Source organism: Mus pahari, chromosome 4, assembly GCF_900095145.1.
Source record: "Mus pahari chromosome 4, PAHARI_EIJ_v1.1, whole genome shotgun sequence".
In the NCBI taxonomy this organism is placed as follows: Eukaryota; Metazoa; Chordata; class Mammalia; order Rodentia; family Muridae; genus Mus; species Mus pahari.
Genome location: NC_034593.1, coordinates 9,668,318 through 9,693,712, shown reverse-complemented (window position 1 = coordinate 9,693,712; position 25,395 = coordinate 9,668,318). Strand labels below are relative to the sequence as shown.

General features: G+C 36.9%; 1 protein-coding gene and 1 pseudogene across 9 annotated transcripts in view; both read right to left on the bottom strand.

The window, feature by feature from the left end:
* Ralyl (RALY RNA binding protein like) overlaps positions 1–25,395 on the bottom strand; it is a 683,608-nt gene that overhangs the window by 67,069 nt on the left and 591,144 nt on the right. For all 9 annotated transcript variants that reach the window (XM_029537405.1, XM_021196091.2, XM_021196090.2 and 6 more), the window contains 2 exons: positions 12,042–12,089; positions 4,287–4,450 (listed from right to left, as the gene is read on the bottom strand). In XM_029537405.1, the coding sequence (XP_029393265.1) occupies positions 4,287–4,450; positions 12,042–12,089 (212 nt within the window). The remainder of the gene's footprint in view (positions 1–4,286; positions 4,451–12,041; positions 12,090–25,395) is intronic.
* LOC110320115 overlaps positions 24,167–25,395 on the bottom strand; it is a 9,364-nt pseudogene continuing 8,135 nt past the window's right edge.

Genomic DNA, 25,395 nt, shown 5'->3' with positions numbered 1-25,395 from the left:
AAGGGAAGGGAAGGGAAGGGAAGAGAAGAGAAGAGAAGAGAAGAGAAGAGAAGAGAAGAGAAGAGAAGAGAAGAGAAGAGAAGAGAAGAGAAGAGAGAGACAGACACAGAGACAGTTCTAAGAGTTTAAGAGTATATCCCCTGGTAAGTCAACCATGCTTCAGTGAATAACTGCTTATCTACAAATATTTAGGCAAAAGTGTTTTCTTTCCTGGGTATATTAGAAGGTGGGTAGACCTTGATAAAGTTGAGGAAAGGGGAGAATATGTTCAAAATATTTGCAGGGAAATTTTAAAAGAACTTTAAAAATAAAGGAAAATAAGATGAAGAGTTATAGAGGGAGACACCCAACACTGAACTCTCTGTGTCTTTCTGTCTCTCTGTCTTGCTCTTTTACACACACACACACACACACACACACACACACACACACACACACACTCAGGCAAACGTACAAAGACATCTTGCATGCACCTACACACAGGCCATGATAACACTTTAAACAGGAGGAATGACAAATACACCCAAAATAAGAATGACGAAAATAGTTGATAACTTCCTTTCCTGATGACATGTGAAAGAGTTAAGGTTAACTACAGAATTAGACTTTTAATTACCCCGGGTCTTAGTCAGGGTTTCTATTCCTGCACAAACATCATGACCAAGAAGCAGGTTGGGGAGGAAAAGGTTTATTCAGCTTACACTTCCATACTGCTGTTCATCACCAAAGGAAGTCAGGACTGGAACTCAAGCAGGTCAGGAAGCAGGAGCTGGTGCAGCAGCCATGCAGGGATGTTCCTTACTGGCTTGCTTCCCCTGGCTTGCTCAGCCTGCTCTTTTATAGGATCCAAGACTACCAGCCCAGAGATAGCACCACCCACAAGGGGTCTTTACCCCTTGATTACTAATTGAGAAATTGCCATACAGCTGGATCTCATGGAGGCATTTTCCCAATTGAAGCTCCTTTCTCTGTGATAACTTCAGCCTGTGTCAAGTCCACACAAAACTAGCTCGTATACCCCCTTAGACCAAACTCAGTTGTTTATTGCTTAGAGAACACAAAATAAAGTGGTTAAGTGTAATGCATTAAAATACATTTTCCTGAAGGACATGGAATGCTAATCCCTCATACCTTGAAGATGACTTTATTTGGAAGTTGACCTTTGCATCAACATAAAAGTATTAAGGTGAGCTAGTTTGGTTAGACTAATCTACTTCTGAGCAGAGAAGAGAACATATATAAAGACATCGGGAAGTACATTGTGTTGTGTAGCTTAGTCTTGGACATCCCAGATATAGAGACTTTAAATTCCTGCTCCTCTAGTCTGCTCTGCTTCTGATTGTTATAACCAGCATTAGGACATTGATGTAGGAAGCAAGACAGAAAAGGTGGAAATGCAACCAAAGCACAAAACAAAATATGAGAAAAAAGTAAAATTCAAGGTTAAAATAGAAATTACAAAGCTATAATATTTACAGGCCTGCAGTTCAGAGAAGTTGTTGAAACACACGAACTCAGATACTTATATCATGTACAGACTCCTAATATGTGGCTACTGCCTCTGTTACTGATAACTCTATGACTTTCAGGATAGTTTCTAATGTTTCTGCCTTTCCACACTTGTAGAATGGAAGCAGCGTGAATATTCACAGGATATTCATGAATAACAAATAAACTTATATGTATAGCATGTGAGGCACCAGCTATTATAGATATTAAAATAGAATTATATATTATTTTCCTCTAAATATCCAGAAACATATTATTAATATCCTCTAAATATAGCATGTGAGGCACCAGTTATTATAGATATTAAAATAGAATTATACATTTTACTCTAAATATCCAGAAACACTCAAGGAAAGAGTAAGGCATGTGTATGATACACATGAGAAACTTTACATACTGTTGAATTTTCAGGATTGGGCATAGAAACCTGTCGCCAGAAAACAGCTCTAAAGAGGATGTGCATGTTCCAATCTGCCATCTACTTAATGCCAAACATGAGCAGAGGAGAAAACATCTGCATGCATGGAAATCACTGTTCCAGAAGTGAAAGATATTCTTAATAAGATTGAGAAAGGAGGATTATTTATTCTTATTCTCCATTCTCTTAATACAGCTAGAAAATTTAAAAGTAAGTAAGTAGGTAAGTAAGTAAATAGATAAATAAAAGTTAAACATTTAAAAAGGAGAACAGAACTAACTGAATGATTTTAATATCAATAAACTGTCATAAAACAACTTTTACAAGCTCTTGCTTTTCTCAGACTTCTGCTAGTAAGACATGAAACTCAGCATTTGAGTTTTATAAGATTGCACCTGTCACACATGGCCTAGTCTTAAGCCAAGCGTATTCCTAAATTGGTGCCTATAAAATCAGGAGGTGCTATTTTCCAAGGGGATATTTGGAAAGAGCATGTTTGTATGTACATACTATGAAACCAAAGGGTTTGAGATGAGGGCTGACAAATGTTATGCAGAGTTGTGGGTGAGGCTCAGTGGAGAACTACATATTCCAATGACAGTGGTATTTCTGCTGGTATACCACTTTGCCATTGAGCTCTGGATAAAATGTACACAATGCTTTTAATATTTCTCTTTTTTAATGGATTGATATAAAACATGATACAAACCCAGAGTGCAATTTGAGCTTCATGTTTCAACAAGGGCCAAATTCAATAAATTTCTTAACCCTTAATGACAATCTAATGACATATTATAATGTTCAGAAATTTACCAGACATCAATTCTCTCTTATTCTGACCCAAAACAAAGTTTACACTACCCATTTGCAGAATAGATTTGAAATAAATGCAGAGCAAACTTCTGTTTGCTATTGAGATTTCAATATATATATATATGCATGTATGGAGAGACAGACAGGCAGAGAATGAGAGTGACTCTTCTGAGGTACAAATCATGCTGGAGATTCAGATGTGAGGCTTTCCAAAATCATCACCCATACAGGTCTGGGCTTTCCTGTGATGTGACTGCTTATGGGTTATCAATACTTCTGTGAAAACCCCTGAAACCATATTCCTGCAGCCCCAATAGACTCATTGATTTACTAAGATAGATTTGGACAGAATTGCTTCTTTGGTCTATTATTGGTACTAGATCTGGAGTGAATAAACTTTTCTTGTTTGGATCTACATGTTCATAGGAAAATCCACACTATTGTTTATCTTAAAATGGGGTATTTCTCTACCATGTCTTAAAACTTTCGTGGTATTGAATAAGCAAAATCCCTATGAAGCTGCCCTGGAGCTTGCTTTGTGTTCTTGTTTTTAGCCATGGTCCTTTACTTGCTTCCAGCTTCAATGGCTTCTTTGTTGTTCCACTGTGACTGTTCACATTTTTGATTGCCATTCCTTGCTCTGCCTGCTATGATAAAATACAGATGCTTGTCCTTCAGCTCCTTCAGGTTTCTGCTAAAATATCCCTGGGAATAGACGGTTGTAGCCTACTATTTGAAGCAGAGCTCTTCCAGTTTCTTCTAAGACATTCTTTCTCGTATACTAGTAGTATAGCAGCTTAACTCCTACCTTTTCTGTATTAACATATAATTTCAAGGAAGACAGAAAATGTGTTACTATTTTCTTTAGCAATAATATTCTAATGAAAATGTAGAGATTTTCTCAGTCAATCCATATGAAGTTTTTGAATATACACAGTTAGGAGGCTGGATATCTCTACATATCACTGACTCCTGTGATAGCATCATCACTACTTGCTAGTTTCCATAGTGCTGGAAGATGTTATGCATTCTACTGGAGGAGAAAAGCTCATCAGTCTATGAGTTTTAATTATTTTTGAAATATATATTTAGATATATATCTCATAATGACATAGGTAATTGGTAAGTTATCCCTTAAAACATCTATTATATCATTTATCAATTTTCATCCTTGATTATCTTAAGTCTAAAGCATTCAAAGTACATATTATTCACAAGTTTCTCTTAAAAAAAAAGTCCATGTACTCTTCTCAAGTGACAGTGTTTTTTAATTAAAAGTAGCCCACTCTATTTCCAGGATTTGTTCTATTGCACAGTAACAAGGTTAAGGACATAGTATAATTTACAATGATAAAATTATATTAAAATCAGTCCTGGTTTACCTCTTTAACTATCTACTGTATGTGATGTGGTGGAAATCAAGAATAAGTAACCATCCATGTTGTTCCACTAATAGTTACTAGGTAACCATTCACCATAGTTCTTTATGTAATGATGGCTATTTCTACTTTATGTACAGGGAGATAAAACAAGGGGTTTTACTTACACTTAGAGCCTGATGAAGATGAACCACCAACAGTAGATCTGGATCCCCCCTTCATGGAAAAGACGCCTTTGCCCCTGCGTGTTGTGGTGACAGCCACTCTGGGACGTTTGAGTGGAATGACAGCTCGAGGAGGTGGAGGTACACGGCCGTGGTAATCAAACAGCCTTCACAGACACAAATGGTTAAGAGTTGGTAAGATGTCTAAATGTTCTACAGTAAACACAGGAATTATTCAGACGCTGCTCTGGCAAGATTTTATGATGACTATTTTTGTCGTTGTTTACTGTTCAGACAAGGTTTTTAACAGTCAATTTATCTTTCAGAAACCAACAGGATGTTCTTTCAGGATGCTAGAATTTGACCTGATTCTAACTTTTGTGAGCTAAGAAAGGAGTTTTGCCCTGACAGCAATATAAAATTGCCAAAATAAGGTTGATCTTTGTCCTAGGATGTATTTCTTTATTTGAACAAACAACCTTATCCTAATATTGAATATATACCTTCCTTTTATATATTAGAAAATTCTCATATTGCCCAAGAGTAGAATGATTACAGAGTCATGAACAAACCAGCAAATAGTATTGTCAGTTTATGGGGAAACGTAGCGATAAAAGCAAGTATACTTTCAAGAAGAAAGTATAGGAAACATGAAAATGGTGCCCACCTTCTCAGGTTGTTTGGGGAAATCAGAGCCCTCTCTACCTGAGGCTGGGTTTAAGTGAAACTGAGCTAGCCTAGAAGTAGAAACGGACTGACTGAAGCGTTAGGGGGAACTGGTAATCAGAGCACTTGGTTATTCTGACTACTTTCAGGTACACATACTGAAGTAAAGTCATTTGTAGAGTTAGCTGGTAAAATGTTTTCTAACTGAAATGAAAATAAATGTTCTACTCTGAGTAAAAGAAAAACTGATATTCATCACCACAATGTATTTTCATCAAATACCAGAAGGAATTAAGGCATATGGCTGTTAGCCATATGAAGAAATATGCCATCCAGAGACTCCAATGGTTCATATTATTCATTCTGTATACTCATATGCACCAGTGTTTTATATGATAGCATATTTGAGAATCATAACATCTTAGGGACAAAATGCTAGGTTAAATTTAATCTATTTGATAACAAATAAGATATAAAATTCCATCATCCAATACAAAAGAAAAGACATATTATTTGCATTTATGATTGTTATATATTTTATTTTGACACCGTTATATGAATTTTGGTTTTATAATTGATTCAAAGCAGTCAGTAAATAAATCAATATGAAATTCAGAGAATAAAACAATATGAATTCAAAGAACAGTAACTAGAACAGGAAAACGTAATTAAAATTTTCTATGAGAAGTTATTTTATAAAAAATTATCTTGTGAACATATATTTATAAAAATGTGAAAATTTCTTTTGGAAAAATAACATATGAAACATAATATAAATATAAAATTGTTTCAATAGTTTGTTTAAAAAATCATTTACCATTACTATGTCATAAGATAAAAGGAAATGTATATATACAAAGATCATCTTCTACTTGTGTACAAAAGTCAAGTGTGGCAGAAGTCAAGTGGTGCCCTATATTGAATGAACTGGCAAAGTCCAACAGAGTGAGGACCTGCTGGCCAAGAGCAGTGGATGTCAGGACGCTAGGGTTTCCTTCAAAGTCCACAGCTGGATGAGGCAGAAAAAGTTATGAATATAGTCCATGCCAACAGAGAAATGGAAATCAGAAGGGTCAACAAGATTCGTCCCTCATTTCAGTCATAAAACAAAGTATACCTTAGTTATTTATAAGATGAATTCACAAAGGTCCCCAAGTCAGTGGATTAAAATACAATACCCAAGACTATCGAGAGAAATAAAATATGGCATTTGGGTCATCTTCAGGTCAGAAATTACCATTTGAGGTAAAATGTTTCTGTAGCTTTTCATGTGTGTTGAAGAAGTTCATTATACAAACAAACCTACTAACTGGGTGAAGAAAATCCTCAGAACACAATGAGATACCCAGAGATGTAAGAACTCTGTGATGGATGTACTGTGCAAATGAGCTGCCATATTTATTGTTACTTCAATTACAGGTGCTTACTAGGTGACCTATATATCGGTCAATATGTTGTCACATTCTCCATGCTGTGATGCAGAACCTTTGTCTTGTGTTGGGTTTCTCTGCTCTCATCTCTCAATGGCAAGTGGTTTCAAAAAAATCATGTGCAATTTTCACCAATTTCATCTGCCACTCTGATGTGCCTGTGGGAATCTTTGGAACTTAAGTGTTTTAATATTATATATAAAACACAGAACAAAATGGAAGGAATGCATAGGTACTAAAATGAGAATAAATTTCTAATATTTAACAGCAGGGGAAGCACTATTAAATATTATTTGGCACCTTTGAGTCCATTAGAAATATAAGAAAGGAAGTTGGTCATGAATCTCATGCATAAAATGTAACATGTCAGTTGGGAAATGGTCAGTTTCTCTGGGCTTGAGAGAGGGCTTGGGTTTCTATATGCATAGGGATTTGTGGGGTGTGAGAAAGAAGGACACAGCATTGTTTTTATTTTTTCCAGCAGATTTCATTCTTCAGTAATTTAAATTAGTTTATCTTTATGAATAGAATTGGGAGTAAGGACAACTCATTTGAAATTAAAGGCTGTATACAGAAATTACACTCACAATGAAATAGAACCAAAATTTCAAATTTCGGTTAAAGTATTTGAATGACTTTTATTATCACTATATTATTTCATTCATTCTTACAATTATATTTTTATTATTTTACTATTATTTTACTTGATATGTCTTTAGTTTTTCCTAATAGTGCTTATTCAGAAGAAATAAATCTGTCTAATACTGGTGAATGGCCATTATGAAGCCAAGCGTATAATTTTCCCTTTGCCAAAGTCAATTTTAAAATTAATACTCAACGAAAGTCCCTCTATTTTTCAATGAAATAAATATAGTTAGAGTTAGTGTAAGTGACCTTAAAGAAATTTTGCAAGTTTTTATTTCAGAAACAGTTTAAAATTTCACACATTTTGTGTTTAACTTTGTTTTCTTTAAATAAAACAAGAGAGTCATTATATTTCTTAGCAAAAGTTAAAAGCTGGTAAGTCTAATTTTCACACATTTATTTGATGATGATAGTAGCTTGAATCTTAGAAGAAGAATATTATTTTTCATCTCTTATCCTTAAAGCATGCTTGCTAGGGATAAAAGTAATTTAGTACTATATTAATATAAGCATAGAAAGCAAATATGATTTTTATTACTATGAGAATAGTTTATTGCTAGGCTTTAGCAATAATGGTGTCTATAGGAAGTACATGAACAAAGCCCTATATCTCTCAACTTCATACAATGAAACAAACACTATAATATGCTAAGCTTTCCTTTTAGTCATCTATACACTGTTTAGAAACCAAAACCATTGTGAGCATATATAAATATGCTCAAAAGATACATCTGTCTCTATATTAAGAGTTTTCAACGTTCTTTGGTGATTATCTTCATGTTTAATTGGTATAATATATTTATTTTCTAGTAGAAGGCCTACTGAATCAATGCCAAGATGTTGACTTCTTGTTTTTCTTTTATGTCTTCTTTTATTTTCTTTACTTAATTTTTTTGCCTTGATTCTTATTTTTGCTAATAATTAGGAAGGTGTCAAAATAAAATGAAAGATTGAAGATTGAAAGTTTAATGTGTGTATATATTATATAACTAAGTAATAAACTTTCATTAACAATTTCAAGAACTTTTTAATAAATACCTATTTGGTTCTAAATTTCCCCTAGAAAATATTTCTTTTCTCTATTCATGAATCAAACTTACTGTTCCTATGTAGTTACTGCTAACAAAATCTTTAGTATGGAGTAGAAGTATCTCAGAGGCTGGCTTCTTCCCAGGATGTTTTGGTAATAAATGGATAATAAAAAAGCAGATGACTATCTTTGATGTAGTCTGTTTTATCCCTATACTCTACTTTCAGCATGCTTTACTTCTGACAGACTAGAGGCCAATAAACAAGTCAATATGCTCACTTCAAAAAAAGAAGATATAAGTACAGAATTTCCCAAGCCTGGTATGGCCTTGGTGGGGAAAGAGTGACATGGTTCCTGTCCCTGGGACAGGGTCCTGGACTGAGCCTCTGCAAGTACTGAAGGCTACTATGTGCTACTGTGTGGCTTGTATATGTAATAATGTACATATATTTAGTACTACCAGTGGAGAAAACTCTCTTACCAAGGAATGTCCTCATTGTTAATGTTAATGACTCCATGATGGCTAGAAAAAGTAAGTTGAGGGTGTGACTATGTCTCAGCAACATGATAAACACTGGGACCTTCAGGACAGCCCTTAAGGAAAGAGCTCTACATACATGAGTTCAAAAATATATAATTTGTCAACTTGGCAAAAAATAGGATGCAACATGAATTTTATGAGAGGCTTCATGAATCTAAAGGAACAAAAACAGCTGTACTGTGAGCCAATTTGTCAAAAAAATTACTAGAAAAGGAGATAAGGAGATTTAGGGAGTAACAATTCCAGCAGATCCCATCCAGCTAAGAGTTTTGTTTGTGAATTAAGAGGTTGGGGTTATGGGATGCTAAAAAATACACGGGCCTTTGGTCTACGTGAGATGAGCTGGTAAAAAGCATTAATAGTTCTTTAGAATTTTCTCTACAAATAACTGAACTGTCTGGAGATCTCTGGAGAGTGAAAACAGCTCTTCAATAGTTTTTCTAACAGAATTTTTGATTTGGTTGGAAAATTCAATAATTTTTTTATAACACCTTTTCTGACTTTGTTCAGAAAACCCATGAGCTTTTACAATTTTCACTAGTCGAGAGAGCTGTCTCAACAGATTTTTAGAATAGCAAGAAAAGCTGTGTTGAGCAGAACAGACCGAACACACACACACACACAGCAGAGAGAGAGAGAGAGAGAGAGAGAGAGAGAGAGAGAGAGAGATCTGGAAAACCATCTCTACAGAACCTAAGCTGCCAGCTTTGACCCATGATTTGACCAGATACCCCTTTATCAGAATCCCTCTATAAGCTGATGCTGGTTCTTGGCAAGAATTCAAAATATTCTCAAATTATTCTTACAAGTCACCAGAATATTGATGATTTTATTGTTTTTATTTTTTAATCAGTAAACTTTTTAACAATTTCAGGTTGTTTCCCTCCATTGTTTGCATGCAAAATTTTCTGACCATGCTTTCAGAGGCAACTCTCTGAGAAGTAGAATGATGTTATGTGAGCTTTTTACTTTAATGTAATCAATATGCTAACTGCTTAATTTCATATGGAACTTTAAATAATTAAACAATATATTCAACTGGCCATTTGAGGTAAAAAGTAAAACCACTAAAATGATTTGATTCAACTTCTGACTTGGTAAGGTGGGAATTTTAAACCATTTTGTTGATGATCATTAATGATCAGACACAAATTAACCATGACTATTTTCATGCTAAAACTGTATTAGCTTTTCTCTAGTTTATTAGTACAAGGTCAGAATGATCCAAAATTGAACACTGCCCATTTTGAACCACTATAACAGTACAGATTATCCTACCTCGAGAAACATCCATGACATTTCTTATTTTCTAACTGAACTTTATTCTTTACCGGCATTTATAAAGTACTTGGTGCTTTTTCTGGTGGCACTAAAGTTAAGTGTTGGATTAAACTGCCAATTGCTTGGAAATTGAAGAAATTCTCTGGGAAAACTAAGTATGCTTGAAGCAAATCTCTTTTATTTTACTTGGAAACATATTGATGTCTGTCATTGGTTCTCCTAACATACAATTGCCTGAACTCAACGATACCTCCCTTTTTTTTTTGAAAGAAAATACCACCAAATGCTGAAAAATAATTACTGGACATTGCTTCTATCATGCGATACTCAATATAATTAAAAGAAAAAACAATGTATGGGGCTACATCAGTGAATAACATTCAGAACTCCAAACAAGCAGAAAAAGGATGAGAATACAAACATCAGAGTGTCACTTATGAAGCTGTTGCTTCTAAAGACCTTCCTTCAGGTACAGGTGGGATTGGGATGCCCACGCCAGACTTCCTGTTTGAATCAGTACTTTAGAATGAGAATAGAAGGCAGAAAATGGACATATTAGTCTGTCCATTGTTATGACTACTCCAGCTTTGTTTCTTTATCCTGGCAATCACAATTTATCCCAATAGTAGCAGAAGAATCTTGATAGAAGGACTTACATCATTTGTTTCTTCACACTCTCTCCAAGATATCCATACCAGTAGCCTGTGTCCCCTCCTCAGAGATCTGATTCTGAGTTTCATAGAGGTACAAAGCACTGCCTGAAATATTTACCTATAATGTCAACTCAGTAAGTCCCATTTTCTACAATGAATTTTGATATCAGCAAGTGCCCTATCAGCAGTGCCCCATATCTTACAATCACTAATTCCATTATGCTTTGGTTTGTCCTTTCAAGGTCCCAATTCTTATTTAGTGTAGTATTTTTAATGCAATTATCTCTGCTAAGCATAAATAGTGTCATTTCTTGTTTTGTTTCTCCCTAAACAAAGCATCATGGTCTTAGGAAATAAGCACAGTGTTCACTATCTCTCTGCAGGAGTGTGAACTACAACTGAAATGTCACTCCAAGACATGACAATGGTCTATTATGAAAGAAATATTGAGTGACTATCTTATTACCCAGGAATGTAGACATTGTTACATAAAAAATCAGTATAATACACATTTACCATCATTGTTAATATTGTTAATTTATGCTAGCATTTGACATTGATTCAGTAATATGAACATAGCCAGGACTATTGCTTGTTATCACATAACTTTATAAGTTAAAAAAATAATCAGCTAGCAAACAGCAGGCTTTACAGTATTAAATAGCATAGCCCAGTTTGCAGTATTGTACAAGGTATTTGTAAAAGGTCTACATAAAAACAAGCGGAGTGTTTCTTAGGCAGAATAAGTGTTTAACTGCTGTCATGCATCCAGGTCAATTTATCTTGTTCAGTCTTTCTTGGTTAATTTCCTTTTGTTGGAGTTTATATTTATTTCTATTCTATATTCTATATTTATATTCTAAGCCACTGGTGGCAGATGCTTATGTCTTTCTTAGCCAAGTGCTTTAAAAAAAAGAAAGAGAAACTAATGAGAGTACATACTGTTCAAATAGTCTGTTAGTAAGATAATCATAATGATCTATTGCACACATATAAGTCAAACAGATTGAGTTTAAGACAAATAAGTAACATTGAAAATTGGCTGTAGTGGAGAGTTCTCAGAGAGCTTTAGGTTCTGTAATACTTTGCCTGTTTAAGGTCCTTTGTCTTTCCAATGTAAGGTCTATTTTTCAGGTTTTGGCCTAAATGAGTATTCTTTATAAACCAAAAAATGAAATATATATTTATTAATTAATTCTCAAAACAATTAATTACCTTTTTAGTGTGTGTCTGTGTGTTTGTGCATGCATGCATGAGAAGGAAGAGGAGGTATGTCAGAGGAAAACAAAATTTAGGCTTTGTCAACTCTAATGTTTAATTCTAATTCCAAGATCTAATACATGTGAATAAACATAACAAAACTAAGAAAATATATCTATGTGACAATTGTAGATTTTAAATTTGTAGTCATATTATTTCAAGAATGTAAATTAATTAAAGTTTCAGTAAATGAAATGCATAAAAGAGAACATAATTCAGATTTCTGAAAACAAAGTTGAAAGATTCACATACCGATTGTAGAACTCGTCTCTGTAGTAATCGTAGTCAAATACGTAACCACTGAGGAATGAAAACACATAGTTAGTGTGGGTGTGAGCCATGCTCATTTTAATATTAATCTTTTTTACTTTGGAACATGAAAATCAATTTTAATTTATACAAACATATTTTAATGTTTTACTCTATAGTTGATGAAATACTTATAATGTAAAGCTGTAGTTTTATTGTGTGTTTATTAATTTAAATTTTTATTATGGTAAAATACACAGATCATGAAAATTGTCATTTTCATAATTTCAGCTATAATTTGAATGTGCCACTCAGCATATAATTTTAACCGTGTCCTGTATATAGTTCAGTAGCATTAAATGGACTAATAAAGTTATATAAAAAAAAAACATCACTATTCCATGAGCTTCTTTATAGTACCAGACAGATGCCATTTCCCATTTTCCTCTGTCTTAATCACCTCTGTCCCATCATCTATCTATAAAGCTGCCTATTTTAGGTATCTCACAAATTATGAATCACAGATGGGTATCATGTAATTACATAATCATAGCTTTCCTTTTTGGCTGATTTATTTCTCCTATCATACTTTATAATTTATCTAATCTATTATGTACTAGATATCAGAATTACATTCCTATCTAAGTCTGAGCCTTACATACTCATATTATTTTTGTATGTTTATTCATTTACTGGTAAAGATTAGAGTTATTTTTATAATTTTGTTATGGGAAATAATGATACTGTTATATCTTGTGTAGATTATCAATATATTTGCTTTCATTTTCCCTGGGAGTATACATAAAATTCACATTCCCATGTCAAATCATAATTCAGTATGTAAATGTATACAGAGCCTCTTTATGACTGAAAGGTAATTTTATAATTCCACTGTCATTTATTTTTTAACTACTCTCAAACCAGGAAAACAGAGAACTTTATTAAAGTGGTTTATCATTCTTGGTTTTAAGAAAAAACTGCATATATGCCTCCTCAGACTTCCTGTTTACAGAAGGAAAAAGCTCAGTGTGGCATATCTAGTCTATGAGAATCAGATTTATCTCTAGGTTGAGGTGAAGTTCTGGTAAGTTAAGAAAAAAATCTTGTCATAGAAATATCTGATTAGATGACTGCATACTTCTGATTGCTGGTTACAGGAATGCCATGTCTATTTCTGCAAGCCCCAAAGAACAATGCAATCACTGTGTAAAGATTAAAAAGCAAAATAAAACAACAACAACAACAACAAAACATGTATTAGTTTGTTAATACAGATCATTGAAGTAAAGTGATTAAATGCTATAGTTTATACTGCTTGCATAGACATAACTATGTTGTTGAACTGAGAGATTCTCAAGGGAAATTACTGGTTATCACCAAGTTTTGGGGCATAAATGGTGGGATGTTCCTAATGAAACAATACATAACTTTCTTCCCTTGGATAACAAGTATCCTTGGTTAACAAGGGAGATTGAGACACTTGGCTAAACTTTCATCGCAAAGACGAAAATTAGACTGCAAAATTTAAAATTAGACTACTTGCAATTCTAAACTTCAAATGGAAAATAAAAACCAGATAGGTGAAACAATCTTGTACAGTAAAAAACAAAACTTCTGGAAGTATCATCAATAGCTGATTTCAAGCTGTACAGAGTTATAGTAACAAAGACTGCATGGTATTGGTGTAAAAACGACAGGTTGATGAATGGAATCTAATCAAAGACACGGAAATAAATTCACACATGTACGAACACTTGTTTTCTGAAAAAGAAGCCAGATCCATACAATGGAATAAGAAAATATCTTCAATAAATGAAATGATGCTGGTATAACAATGTTTGCATGTAGAAAAATGCAAGTAGACCTCTATTTACCAACCTGTACAAAACTCAGGTCCAAGAGCATCAAACACCTCAACATTAAAACCAAACACACTAAATCGAATAGAAGAGAGAGTGGACAATAACTTTGAATCCATTGGTACAGGAGACAACTTCCTGAACAGAACACCAACAGCCAAGGCTCTACGACCAACAATTAATAAATGGTACTTCATGAAACTGAAAAGCTTCTTTAAGGTAAAGGATGTTGTCAATATGATGAAACAACAGCCTACAGAACTAAAGAATATCAGCCTGAATGAAGTAACCCAGACCTAAAAAGGCAGATATCAAAAGACTGATTATCCTTAAAGTACAGGATTACGGTGCTATAATTCACAGACACAAAAAATGTAACAAGGAGTGTTCAAGAAAGAATGATTAAATCCTACTTGAAACAGGCAATAAAAAAAGCCAGGGCTACACAGAGAAACCCTGTCTCGAAACAAACAAACAAACAAAAACAAACAAACAAACAAACAGACATCAGAAGTGGATGAAGAGAGGGAACTGGGTGAGAGTGGGGTGGGAATGCAGTGTGGAGAAAGGGGGTTGTGAGAGGGATGGGAATGAGAATGGAAATTATTGGTAGTGCATCTCTGGGACAAGCTGGAGAACTGGGACAGGGGTGTATGGATCTATGTGTTCTCTTTCAGTATTGTTTTATTATAAGTGCCTTTGATAGATTTTGACATATAGCTAAGCCTCCACCAGTGTTCTAATGGTTCCTAGAAATTCATTGAAGCTAACCCTGAGCTTGGAATTCAGTAAGAATATTACCTATTCAGTAACATTCAAATTCACTTCTAGTAGAGACAGTGAAACTAATTAAGCATTACAATTTACTTGAACAGAGCTAGAAAAGCTCCAGGCTAGTCTGCATAGTAATTACTTAGGACAATAGCCAAGTCACACTTAAACACAGGAATACACAATGGCCTAGGAAGTAGGTGGGTTGTAGTATTATTCATGAAAGGGTTAATAGAATGGAATTCCCCTGATGCAGGAGGTTTTTTCACTAGGCCCAGAGGAATAGCATAATCAGGTATTTACTAAAGGACCCCTGGTGGTGGGTTTAACAATAGACTAGCATTGTATCAGAGCATTCACCTGGCTCCTGTGTTTAGATGATCTTAATTAGGGTTGCTCCTGATTTCCCACTGATTGAGAGAGGCTGACTGAGCATGGTCTGTGGCACAGAGACCCACAGCTAAACAATAGGCAGAACTTGGGGAGTGTTGTGGAAAAGTGAGGGGAAAGACTTAGGGAACAGGATGGGTCAAGGGCACCACAAGAAGACCTACAGAGTCAACTAACTTAGACCCACATGGTTCACAGAGACTGAATCACCAACCAAAGATTATACATGAATGGGCTGGATACAAGCCCCCAGCACAGATGTGTAGTGGGTTGCTCTGATGCTGCTTGTATTCTAATGCTAAATACTAGTTCTTCAAGGTGTGCCCCAGACAAGCAGATCCTCGTGTACTCAAGTGATGCCATGTGAGCCTTCTTCCAAGTTATCCCTGATTGGTAAATAAAGAAGCTAACATCCAGTAGCTGGGCAGAAATGGCATAGGTAGGATTTGGAGTTCCTGGGCTGGGGTTTGGAGAGCCATGGGGGGAAGAGAGGAAGAAATAGAGAGGAGAAGACTACATTGGGTAAGAGTATTAAACACTATAGCCCTGAGGGCTGGACAATTGGGTTAAGAACAGCCCAGATGGAATATAGTAAGTAATAACATGGTGTTATTGACAGGAAAGTAGATTTTAATAGCATGGAATATCATAGTCAGTAGATATGTACTCAATACTAGTGCTGATTAGGGCTTATTATAAATATAAAGGTTATGTGTATCTTTTATTTGTAAATTGAATAATCAAAAATTAGTGGAAGCCCTGGATTGAGATTACATATATTCTGTAACACATATGTTGCAGATGTGCAGATTGGTCTTCATGTGCATTTCCTAACAATTGAAGTGGGGCTTTCTCTGACACTGTTGCCTGCCTTTGATCCCTTTTCCCTAGTTGGGCTACTTTTTGTGTCCTTAGTAGGAGAGGATACCTTTAGTCCTTCTGTGACTTGCTGTGCCAGGGTGGTTTTGTGCCAATGGCTGGTTTCCCTTTTCTGAGAAGGGGAAGGAGAAGTGAGATGTGAATGTTGTACTAAGAGAAGACAGAGGGATGTCTGTGATGTAAAGCTAATAAAATAAAAATACAATAATGAAAAGTTAGACTGCTAGCTCAGTTATCATGAGTGTCTGTCTTTGATGAGTTTTAAGACTATATTAGAAGACAATTACAAAGGCAATAGAATTGTATTTGGATAACACCAATGAGGTTTCTATAATAAAATCAAATATATAAACATAATAGAACATACCATTTAAAGAATTTTGCACAGACTGTGTTTGTAAACCAATGACCTGGAGAGGGAAATATTCTAATTTAAATTGGTATTTTTTGTACTTTTATACACACAGTCTCTTTTAATCATCACTATGCGTAAAAGATGCAGTGAGCTGTCTTCAAAATTTGATAAATAATATGCCGTTAGGAACTGAATGAGACATTTGGGCTCAGAAGTAATAATTTCTGTCTCTGACTGAATTTTAATCTGGTTGTATCAAAATTACCTTCATTTCCTCACAGCTTCAGTAAACTTCAGTTTCCTCTGGACTCCAGACCCTGATCCTTAGTTTTCCTGGAGGTTTTAATTTTGAGAACTTATACTGGTCAATCTGCCTCCATTCCTCTGAGTTGAAAGCAAAACTCTCCCATTTTATACCTGAGGAACAATTTTCTTAAGAACAGGGGAGACTTCCATGGAAGACTGAAATAAAGTTATCAGTGAAGACATCTCCTAAATAACTACTCTCTGTTCTTACCACCCATACTCCATAGTTTCTGCCAGTAACTATTACACTCTATATCTTTATGGGATTAATTTTTTTATCTTCCACGAGTGAAAGGAGAAATAAACCATCAGGCATTCTATAGCAAGGGTTCTTAATGTTTTTCTCCTAACAACCCTTTTTTATTTTGAGAATTTTATATGTCCCGGAAATATGGGTACATGAAATAGATTTATTTGGGAAACGTGATAAGAAATCATAAAAATATTTTAAATCAATTCTTTAATATGCATCTCATTTTACTACTTATTAAATTTAATTTGTTTACCAAAAAGATGATTGTTCATATTTGCTTTGGCATAAGAAACTAAATCCTATTGATATTGTTCTTCTTATGGGGTTGCAGTCTCCTTCAGCTCCTTCAGTCCTTCCCCTACCTCTTCCATTGGGGTCTCCAGGCTCAATCTGAGGGTTGGCTTACCAGTATCTGCATCTGTATTGGAGAAGTGCTGGTAGAACAGTATCAACTAACTGGACTACCCAGAACTCCCAGGGACTAAACCATCAACCAAAGACTACACATGGAGGGAACCAGGACTCCAGATATGTATGTAGAAGAGGATGGCCTTATCTGATATCAATGGGAGGGGAGGGAGGCTTGATGCCCCAGCATAGGGAGATGATAGAGCGGTGAGGCTGGCGTGGGAATGAGTGGAGAAGCACCCTAAAAGAGGCAAAGGAGAGTGGGTAGAGGGGGGTGGAATGAAGGGGTTGTAGATGGGTAACTGGGAAGGGGGATATAATTTGAAATGTAAATGAAAAAATGATTAAATATATATATATATATACATATATATATATATATATATATATATATATATATGTGTGTGTGTGTGTGTGTGTGTGTGTGTGTGTGAATAAATAAATAAAAGAAACCACACCCTAGATGAATATTCATGCTGCAGGATGTCCTGTATTTTCAGCATTTTTTGAGGTGATCAACATTTTAATTCATACTTATCATTGTTAAAAATGAAGATTTACATTAAAGTTGCAGAAACATGGTTAGGGCTATTTCAGTTAGGATTTTTAAAGTTCTGTACTAATCCCATTAATTAAAGCACAATTTATTTTATGAAACTCATGTCATAAACTCAAAATTTTTAAGATCAAATATTTTAAAGATAATGTTGTATAAGGATATAGTAATTTTATGCACACTACAGGATGATAGGAAGGTATTAAACGTTTTTGTTTTACAAAAGTCATCATATTTCAGTCAAGGCAGTTAAAAACCACTGTAATTATTAACATAGGAAACCTCTCACACCTGTCATGGTTTTTAAGCAGACCTTGCTGGTCGGTGCAAAGTCACAGCTTTCTCTCTGTAGAGTGTGTACTGGGCTTACCGTCCAGGCTACAGCACAGTATCCTGCACAGCTGAGGCCTGCATAATATCTCAAATTCATATGCATTGGGTTTTGAACGGTTATTTAAGAAACCTTCTATTTTTTCCACTTATTGTTCATGACTTCTGATTCATTTTTGTGCCCCCCCCCCCCCCAGTGAAGTGATAAGCTCCAATTTAAGAAGCTCTAGCATGGTGTGGGCAGTCTAGTCACAGAAGATGACTTATGCCCATTTCAAGCTAGGCATGGTTTGATCGTTCTCAGAAAAAGAAAGAAAAATATTTGATATTATGGACACATGAACAACCTGCTTTGAGTGTTACTCACCATATATGTATATGAATATCACTGTTACCCATAAAACTATACAATTATTAAGTGTCACTTAAATAAAAAGAGAAAGACATTTCCATTAACTGCATAGGAGTTCTACTTCATTCATTCTATTTGCCCATGTACCTTATTATAATTGCTCAGATTTCCTCAAAATTTATGGGAAATCAAAATTGTAAATATAATTGTCTAGGCTCATATAGACACACTATTTCTTTTACTAGTGAAGATTAAGTGAGGACCAAATAACTTTCTTGTAATTTAATTTAAACTTTTTCCTTTATAGGAGAAATCATCACTGATTGGGTTTTATAATATATGCAATCAACTTTAATCCTTTTGAATTCGTAAAACCAGTTTCATTTGAATATATTAATACTCACAAAACTTTTTGCCTCAAAGAATTTCATTAAAACATAATCTGAAGGATATTAATGAACAACCTTGCATAAGGAGAAGGCACATCGCTGATTTCTTAGCAGACAAACGACAAATAATAAATCTTACCAGTATCTTCTCAATTAATGATTCTGGCTCCTAAGTAAATTGAATTGCCAGTTATTGAATACTTATTTTAAGTCATGTATAACAATGGGAGTTGTAGCTACTGTCTGGGGAACTCCCAGGAATGCCGGTCTATGCAGAAGGGATTAAACAGAAACACAGGTACTTGCAAGCAGAGTTCAGTGAGTGGCTACACAGAAGTAAACCCTGCTGTCGTAGGCTTTTACTGCTGTGAAGAGACAATATAATCATGACCACTCTTGTAAAGGCAAGCATTTAGTTGGGGCTGTCTTACATTTTCATAGGTTTAGTCCATTATCATTATGACAGGAAGCAGGGTAGTGTGCAGGCAAACGTGATGCTGGAGGAGGAGCTGAGAGTTCTCAGGCAGCAGTCAAAGACTGTGTTACTCACTGGACAAGGCTTGACCATATCTGACCTCAAAACCCACCTCCACAGTGGGACATTTCCTTCAACAAAGCCACACCTACTTTAACAAGGACACAACTCCTATTAGTGCCACTCTACCTGTGGAACAATTACATTCAAACTTCCACTATGAAATTTCATAGGTAGGAGAAATAGGAAATGTCTCAAGAAATGTAGATCAAACTAGGCTTCCTAGAAGTGATGGCATTTTATTTTTCTTGTAAAAAAATGAAAGGATGGAATATAATTGGTGAAAAGTTAGTTCTTTGTGGGTAGTCATAAAACTGACAGTAGAAAAATGTGGGACAATTGTGGAGAAGACAACATGGAAATCATACTTTCTCATTTTTTATATATATGAATACAAAAACACTATATATGCTGAATTTTGAGAGATTATAGTGAATCAGAAGTATCCTTAAAGATTCTTACAGAATCATTTTCTAACTCACGTTATTCATATTTCAATAGATATGTACATATCTGTCCATTTTTTTTACCTAAGAGAAGACACATAAAACCGTGTATTTACCTAGTATTTGCAATGAGTATTCTTATACACATATATATCCAAAAATAAAATTGATGAAGTAAATCTCTTAGCTTAAGTTTCATTAGCAAATAGTTACTTCACTCAAAGTATGATTACAATAGAGGAGATATTGAGGGGAAATTAAAGGATTATGAAATATTCAGTGTACATGTTTTGTGCCCTAACTAGTAGTGGTTTGGGACTTTGCTTTAGGAAGGGTGTAATCGCTTGCACAGCAGTATGTTTCCCTTTAGGCTTATGTGCTTGAACAGCCTGTCACAAGTTGGTGTTGCCTTTGGGTGTGGGGGGGGGGGAGGTATTAAATCTTTACAAGATGCAGCCGTGCTGAGAGAAGTACAATCACAGTCAGTGAGGGCTGGCTTTGAGCATTTATGTCGTCAACCCCTTCCTGCTATAACTCTGTACAGTAGAGACTTTAAATGCCCTGGTCCCTTTCCCATGCCTCTTCCACCATTGTGTACTCTCCTTGTGGAACTTCCCTATGGAACCTGCTTTCAGTTATGGTATTTTATCATAGCAACAGAAAAGAGATTGATAAAAAGTAAAAAAAAAAAAAAAAAAAAAATTAAGAGCTTCAAGCAAGTAAAATAGTGCACAGGAGCCAGATGTGCTAGCGCCAGCATGTAACCCAAGCACTTCGGAACTGGAAGCATGCGTATCTGTAGTTCAAGGAGATTTTCAGCAACACTGTAAATTGGAGGCCACCTTGAGTTACAAAACATGTTCTATAACATAATAAAACAATAATACAGCAAAACATTTCACCCAGTAAATGACAGTTTTCATCTCCCATTTATTTTAGTCTACTGTTCCACATATTTAAAAACAATTATAAGGACACAATCAAATTTTCAGGTAAATGGATGGAACCAGAAAATATCACCCTGAGTGAGGTAAACCAGAACCAGAAAGACATGCATGGTATATATTCACTTAGAAGTGGATATTAACCATTAAATATAGCATAACTGTAAATGGACTTTAATAAACTCCATTGGTTATTAATATGACTTGGCCAACCTCCCAAAAATCAATCCAGAGTCCTTTGGATTTATTTAATCAGCCTCACACAATTACTGGGGGAATATCCCTAATCTACTTTTCTATACACTAGACTGTCTGTTTCCTAGCAGCACTCTGCAATTACTTGTTTGAGTCTCACAGGGGTTATTTCTGCTCCATTAGTCTGTCCTCAGGGAGCGTTTCACCTGGCCACATGCTCCTATGCATCCAGTCTATTGGAGACCTTCTGTTGCCTCTGTCTCCTTTCTTCACTCTCTCCTTGTCTTCTCCGCCTGCAACCCCCAGACTGGTAACTGAAACTCCCCCTACCTATATTCTCCCCAGTAATTGGGACCTGGCATTTGAGACAGGGAGGCCCCCAGAAGTCTGTGGAGGAGACCCTAGATGAGACTCCTAGCAGCAGGGGATATGGAGCCTGAATTTGCCACCTCCTGTAGCCAGTACTTTCAGTGGAATGAGGGGAACACTCACCTGAATACAAAACATTCCACCCAAAATTTGTCCCACCTACAAGATAGGCATAGATAGAGATGGAGCAGAGATTGAGGAAATGGCTAATCAGAGATTGATCCAGCTAGAGATCCATCCCATGGGAAAGAGCCAGCTCCTGACACTCTTAATAATATTCTGCTATTCTTTCATACAGGAGCCTAGCATAACTATCTTCTTCATCCAACAGCTGATGAAAACAGAGGCAAAGACCCACAGCCAACTATCCATCAGAGCTCACAGAGTCTGTAAGAATAACAGGAAGGATTGAGGAAGATGGAGGGGTCAAGGACACCACAAGAAGACCTACAGAGTCAACTAACATTGAGTTATGAGGGCTCACAGAGACTGAATCACCAACCAAAGGACACGTATGAGCTGTACCTAGGAGGCCCCCTATACATATATAGCAGATTCAAAGCTTGGTCATCATGTGGGTCCCCTAACAACTAAAGCAGGTGGGATAGGGGATGTCTCTGTTGCCTGTCTTTGGGTCCTTTTCCCCTTGCTAGGCTGCCTTTACTTGCCCCAGTGGGACAGTCCTCCTGTGAGTTGATAACAGGCTAAGTTGGTACCCAAGTCCGGGAAGTGGGAGTAGAGGGTGAGGCTGCAGAGAGTAGGGAGTGGGGTTATAATTAGGATGAAAAGTAAGCAAGTAAGTAAGTAAATAAGTAAAAAAAATAAAATAAAACAGGAGCCTAATATGGCTGTCTTCTGAGAGGTTCTATCAGAGCCTGACAAAAACAGAGGTAGATGCTCTCAGCCAACCATTGGACTGAGTCCCTAATGGAGGAGCTAGAGAAAGGACCCAAGGAGCTGAAGTGGTTTGCAGCCCCATAGGAGGAACAAAAATATGAACTAACCAGTAATCCCAGAGCTCCCAGGGACTAAATCACCAACCAGAGTACATATGGAGGGACCCATGGCTCCAGCCACATATGTAACATAGGATAGCCTTGTCAGGAATCAATAGGAGGAGAGGCCTTTGGTCCTGTGAAGGCTAGATGCCCCAGTGTAGAAATGCCAAGATGGGGGAGGCAGGAATGGGTGGGTGGGGGCACACCCTCACAGAAGATGGGGGAGGGGTGATGGGATAGGGAGTTTCTGGAGGGGAAATCGGGAAAGGGAATAATATTTGAAATGTAAATAAATATAATATCTTTTTTAAAAGAATAAATAAATAAATAAATAAATACAAACCAAACAACAACAAAAAACTCCTAATAGTTTAATTGAAATACTAGTGATGTGACATGAGAGGATAGTAATGAATAGTAATGTTAAAGGAGTAAAGTTTGCATATAAGTGAGAAGGAATAGTAAATAAATTTTTGTCTTCTGGCTAGGGATATATGGTTTTGTGTTTGTAAGTTCTACCTTGAATGAATTTCATTGGCCCTTCTCTGTGGAATCCTCTGTGAGGAAGGGTACTAAAAGAAGCAATTCTAAAATTGCCATAGTCTTTCTCTTCTACCATTGGGTCTGCAATGAATGAAAAGAAATGCATAAATATCTGGCACATGATTTTACATATTCATGAGCATCTTCATTGTGATTTTTTCTTACTGCAATGAGAATGAAGAAAAGCAGCATGGCATATACCTAATCAGAAAAGTATCAATGTAAGACAAAAGAAACGAATTTATATCTGTGGCAGGCCCTAGCTAGAGATCTGAATCTTGACAGGGCTTGCTTGTCTGGATCCTAAGAACCTCCTCTTACTCTGACCATCATTTTTTGTTGTTGTGAAACATTACAGTTACAGCACCAATAGCAAAGAGTTTCAGTTCCTTCGCAGAGTCTGTAAGAAAAGGTACAGATACTTCAGGGTTCAGGCACTCTCCCTCAGGAAGCTTTTCCTCCAGTTGTCCTCTGCATCACTGAGGGGCTCAGCTGATCAGCAATTCTCAGCACTGCTCTTTTCCTGGCTCTACTGGGGGACAAAAATTCTCTCAGATTCTGCTTCCACTTGTGATCAATGATGAGTTTCCTGTTATGCCCTCCATCTCCCAACATAACCCAGTCTTCTTGCTGTGGAAAATGCACCCACTTTTTCCATATACACAGATTATATATATATATATATATATATTACAGGCATGGGGAGGTCGGGAGGGTCACTGGCTCTCCACGGGTTCCACCTCCACATCAAATCACCCCCACACAGAAACAACAAGGGTGTTACATGTGGCAGCTTGAGAGGGAGAGGGTTAGGTCTGACCTCCTCAGGGAAACTAGCCCTTGAGACTTAGGAATGTTCTGTCAGGGAAATGGGGTGGGGTTCCAACAAGATGAGTAGAGCAGAGCCTGCCCTCCACCCCTCCGTAGCACAGTTCCTAGGGCGGTCATAGCCTTTCCATTCCAGAACTGTCTACCAGAACCAGGGCTAGCAAGGGTAGATAAAGACACAGCAGCAGAGATCAGCTCTGGGGCCACCTCATCACGCAGGTCATGGAGAGATCGGGCAGGGGACTGGAGTGGGAGAAGCCTGCTTGAAGCAGGAGACCCCAACAAAGTGAAAGAAAGTGGCCAGGCCCACTCTTGGTCCAACCTGGATGGCTGGGGTCTGGGTTGAGCAAAGGTCATTTTCTAACAATCTGCAGAGAAGGAGCAGGTAGGAGCAGGACCAAGGACAAGGATGTCTGTACTTGTTAGCGGCCCTCTGGCGGCCCTGGCTGGAAGCAGACTATCTCTTGGAAGATCAGGTCCTTCAGCTGCTCCTTTGTGAGATCATCCAGCTCCATGTCAATGGTGAACAGTTCCTCAGTCACTGGCTCATCTGTAGCATCATAAGACTGTTCCAGGTAAGGGTGAGCCAGTACTTTCTCTACGGTGATGTGCTTGTTCACATGGAAGGTTGACATGGTGGTCCAGCAGGTCAAGAGCTTTGGGGTCAGATTAGGAGAAAAACTTGGCCCAAGAGGGCAAAGACTAGATAGTTTCAGGCCTTCATGTTAATGAAGCAATTAAGGATCTTCTGGGGTGGGGAACCCGGTATACCTAGAATGTGGTTGAGCTGGTCCAGGTAGGTCTTGTTGGTGAAGATAGGCTGTTTGGAGAGCATCTCAGCCAGAATGCAGCCAGATGTCAATGGATTTGGTGTAGCCCTTGGAGTTAAGCATGATCTCTGGGGCTCAGAACNAGCAGGTAGCCAACTATTCAGTCAGAAAGCCAGTATGGTCATGCTCTGGGTCAGCAATCCAGGTCAAGCCAAAATCACAGATTTTAGAGGTCACAGGTGGTGCTGACTAGCAGATTGGAGGGTTCAGTACCCAGTGCTGAGTGTATGTACTTGAAGCCCCTGAGGATCTGGGAGAGGAAGTAGCACATGTGGTCATTGCTCAACTGGTGGCTCTTAAGCAGCTTGTACAAGTCTGTCTCCATGAGGTTCTGAACAATGTAAACATCCCTCATGGCTTCCAGGGTGTGTGCTCTGAGGATGTCTCACACGCCTATGACATTCTCATGGTGGAATCGCAGCAAGTTCTGTATTTCCTTCAGCATGTGCTGACAGTAGGTTTGATACAGGAAGGGGCTGATCGTCTTGATAGCCTCCCTGGTCTTGTGCACATGGTCATAAGCAGAGCAGACCATGCCTGATGCTCCCTCCCCAGTGTACTGCAGCTGCACATAGCGTGGGTCCAAGTGGAATGGCTGCTCCTTCACCACCTCCCCCTCCCCTAAGGACCACCTGAATGACCTGAGTAGTTCCCCTGGGCTCCCTGCTCACAAGCCCCCCTCCCCCAGCTGCTCCTGCTGAGCACTGAAAATGTACCCATTTTTAAGCATGTAACTCAAGCTTCACATTTTCCTCATTTACGAAATTGATTGAGTTAGATGAAATGTCAGTTATGGTGCCCTGCTGAGGTTCTAGTCTTTC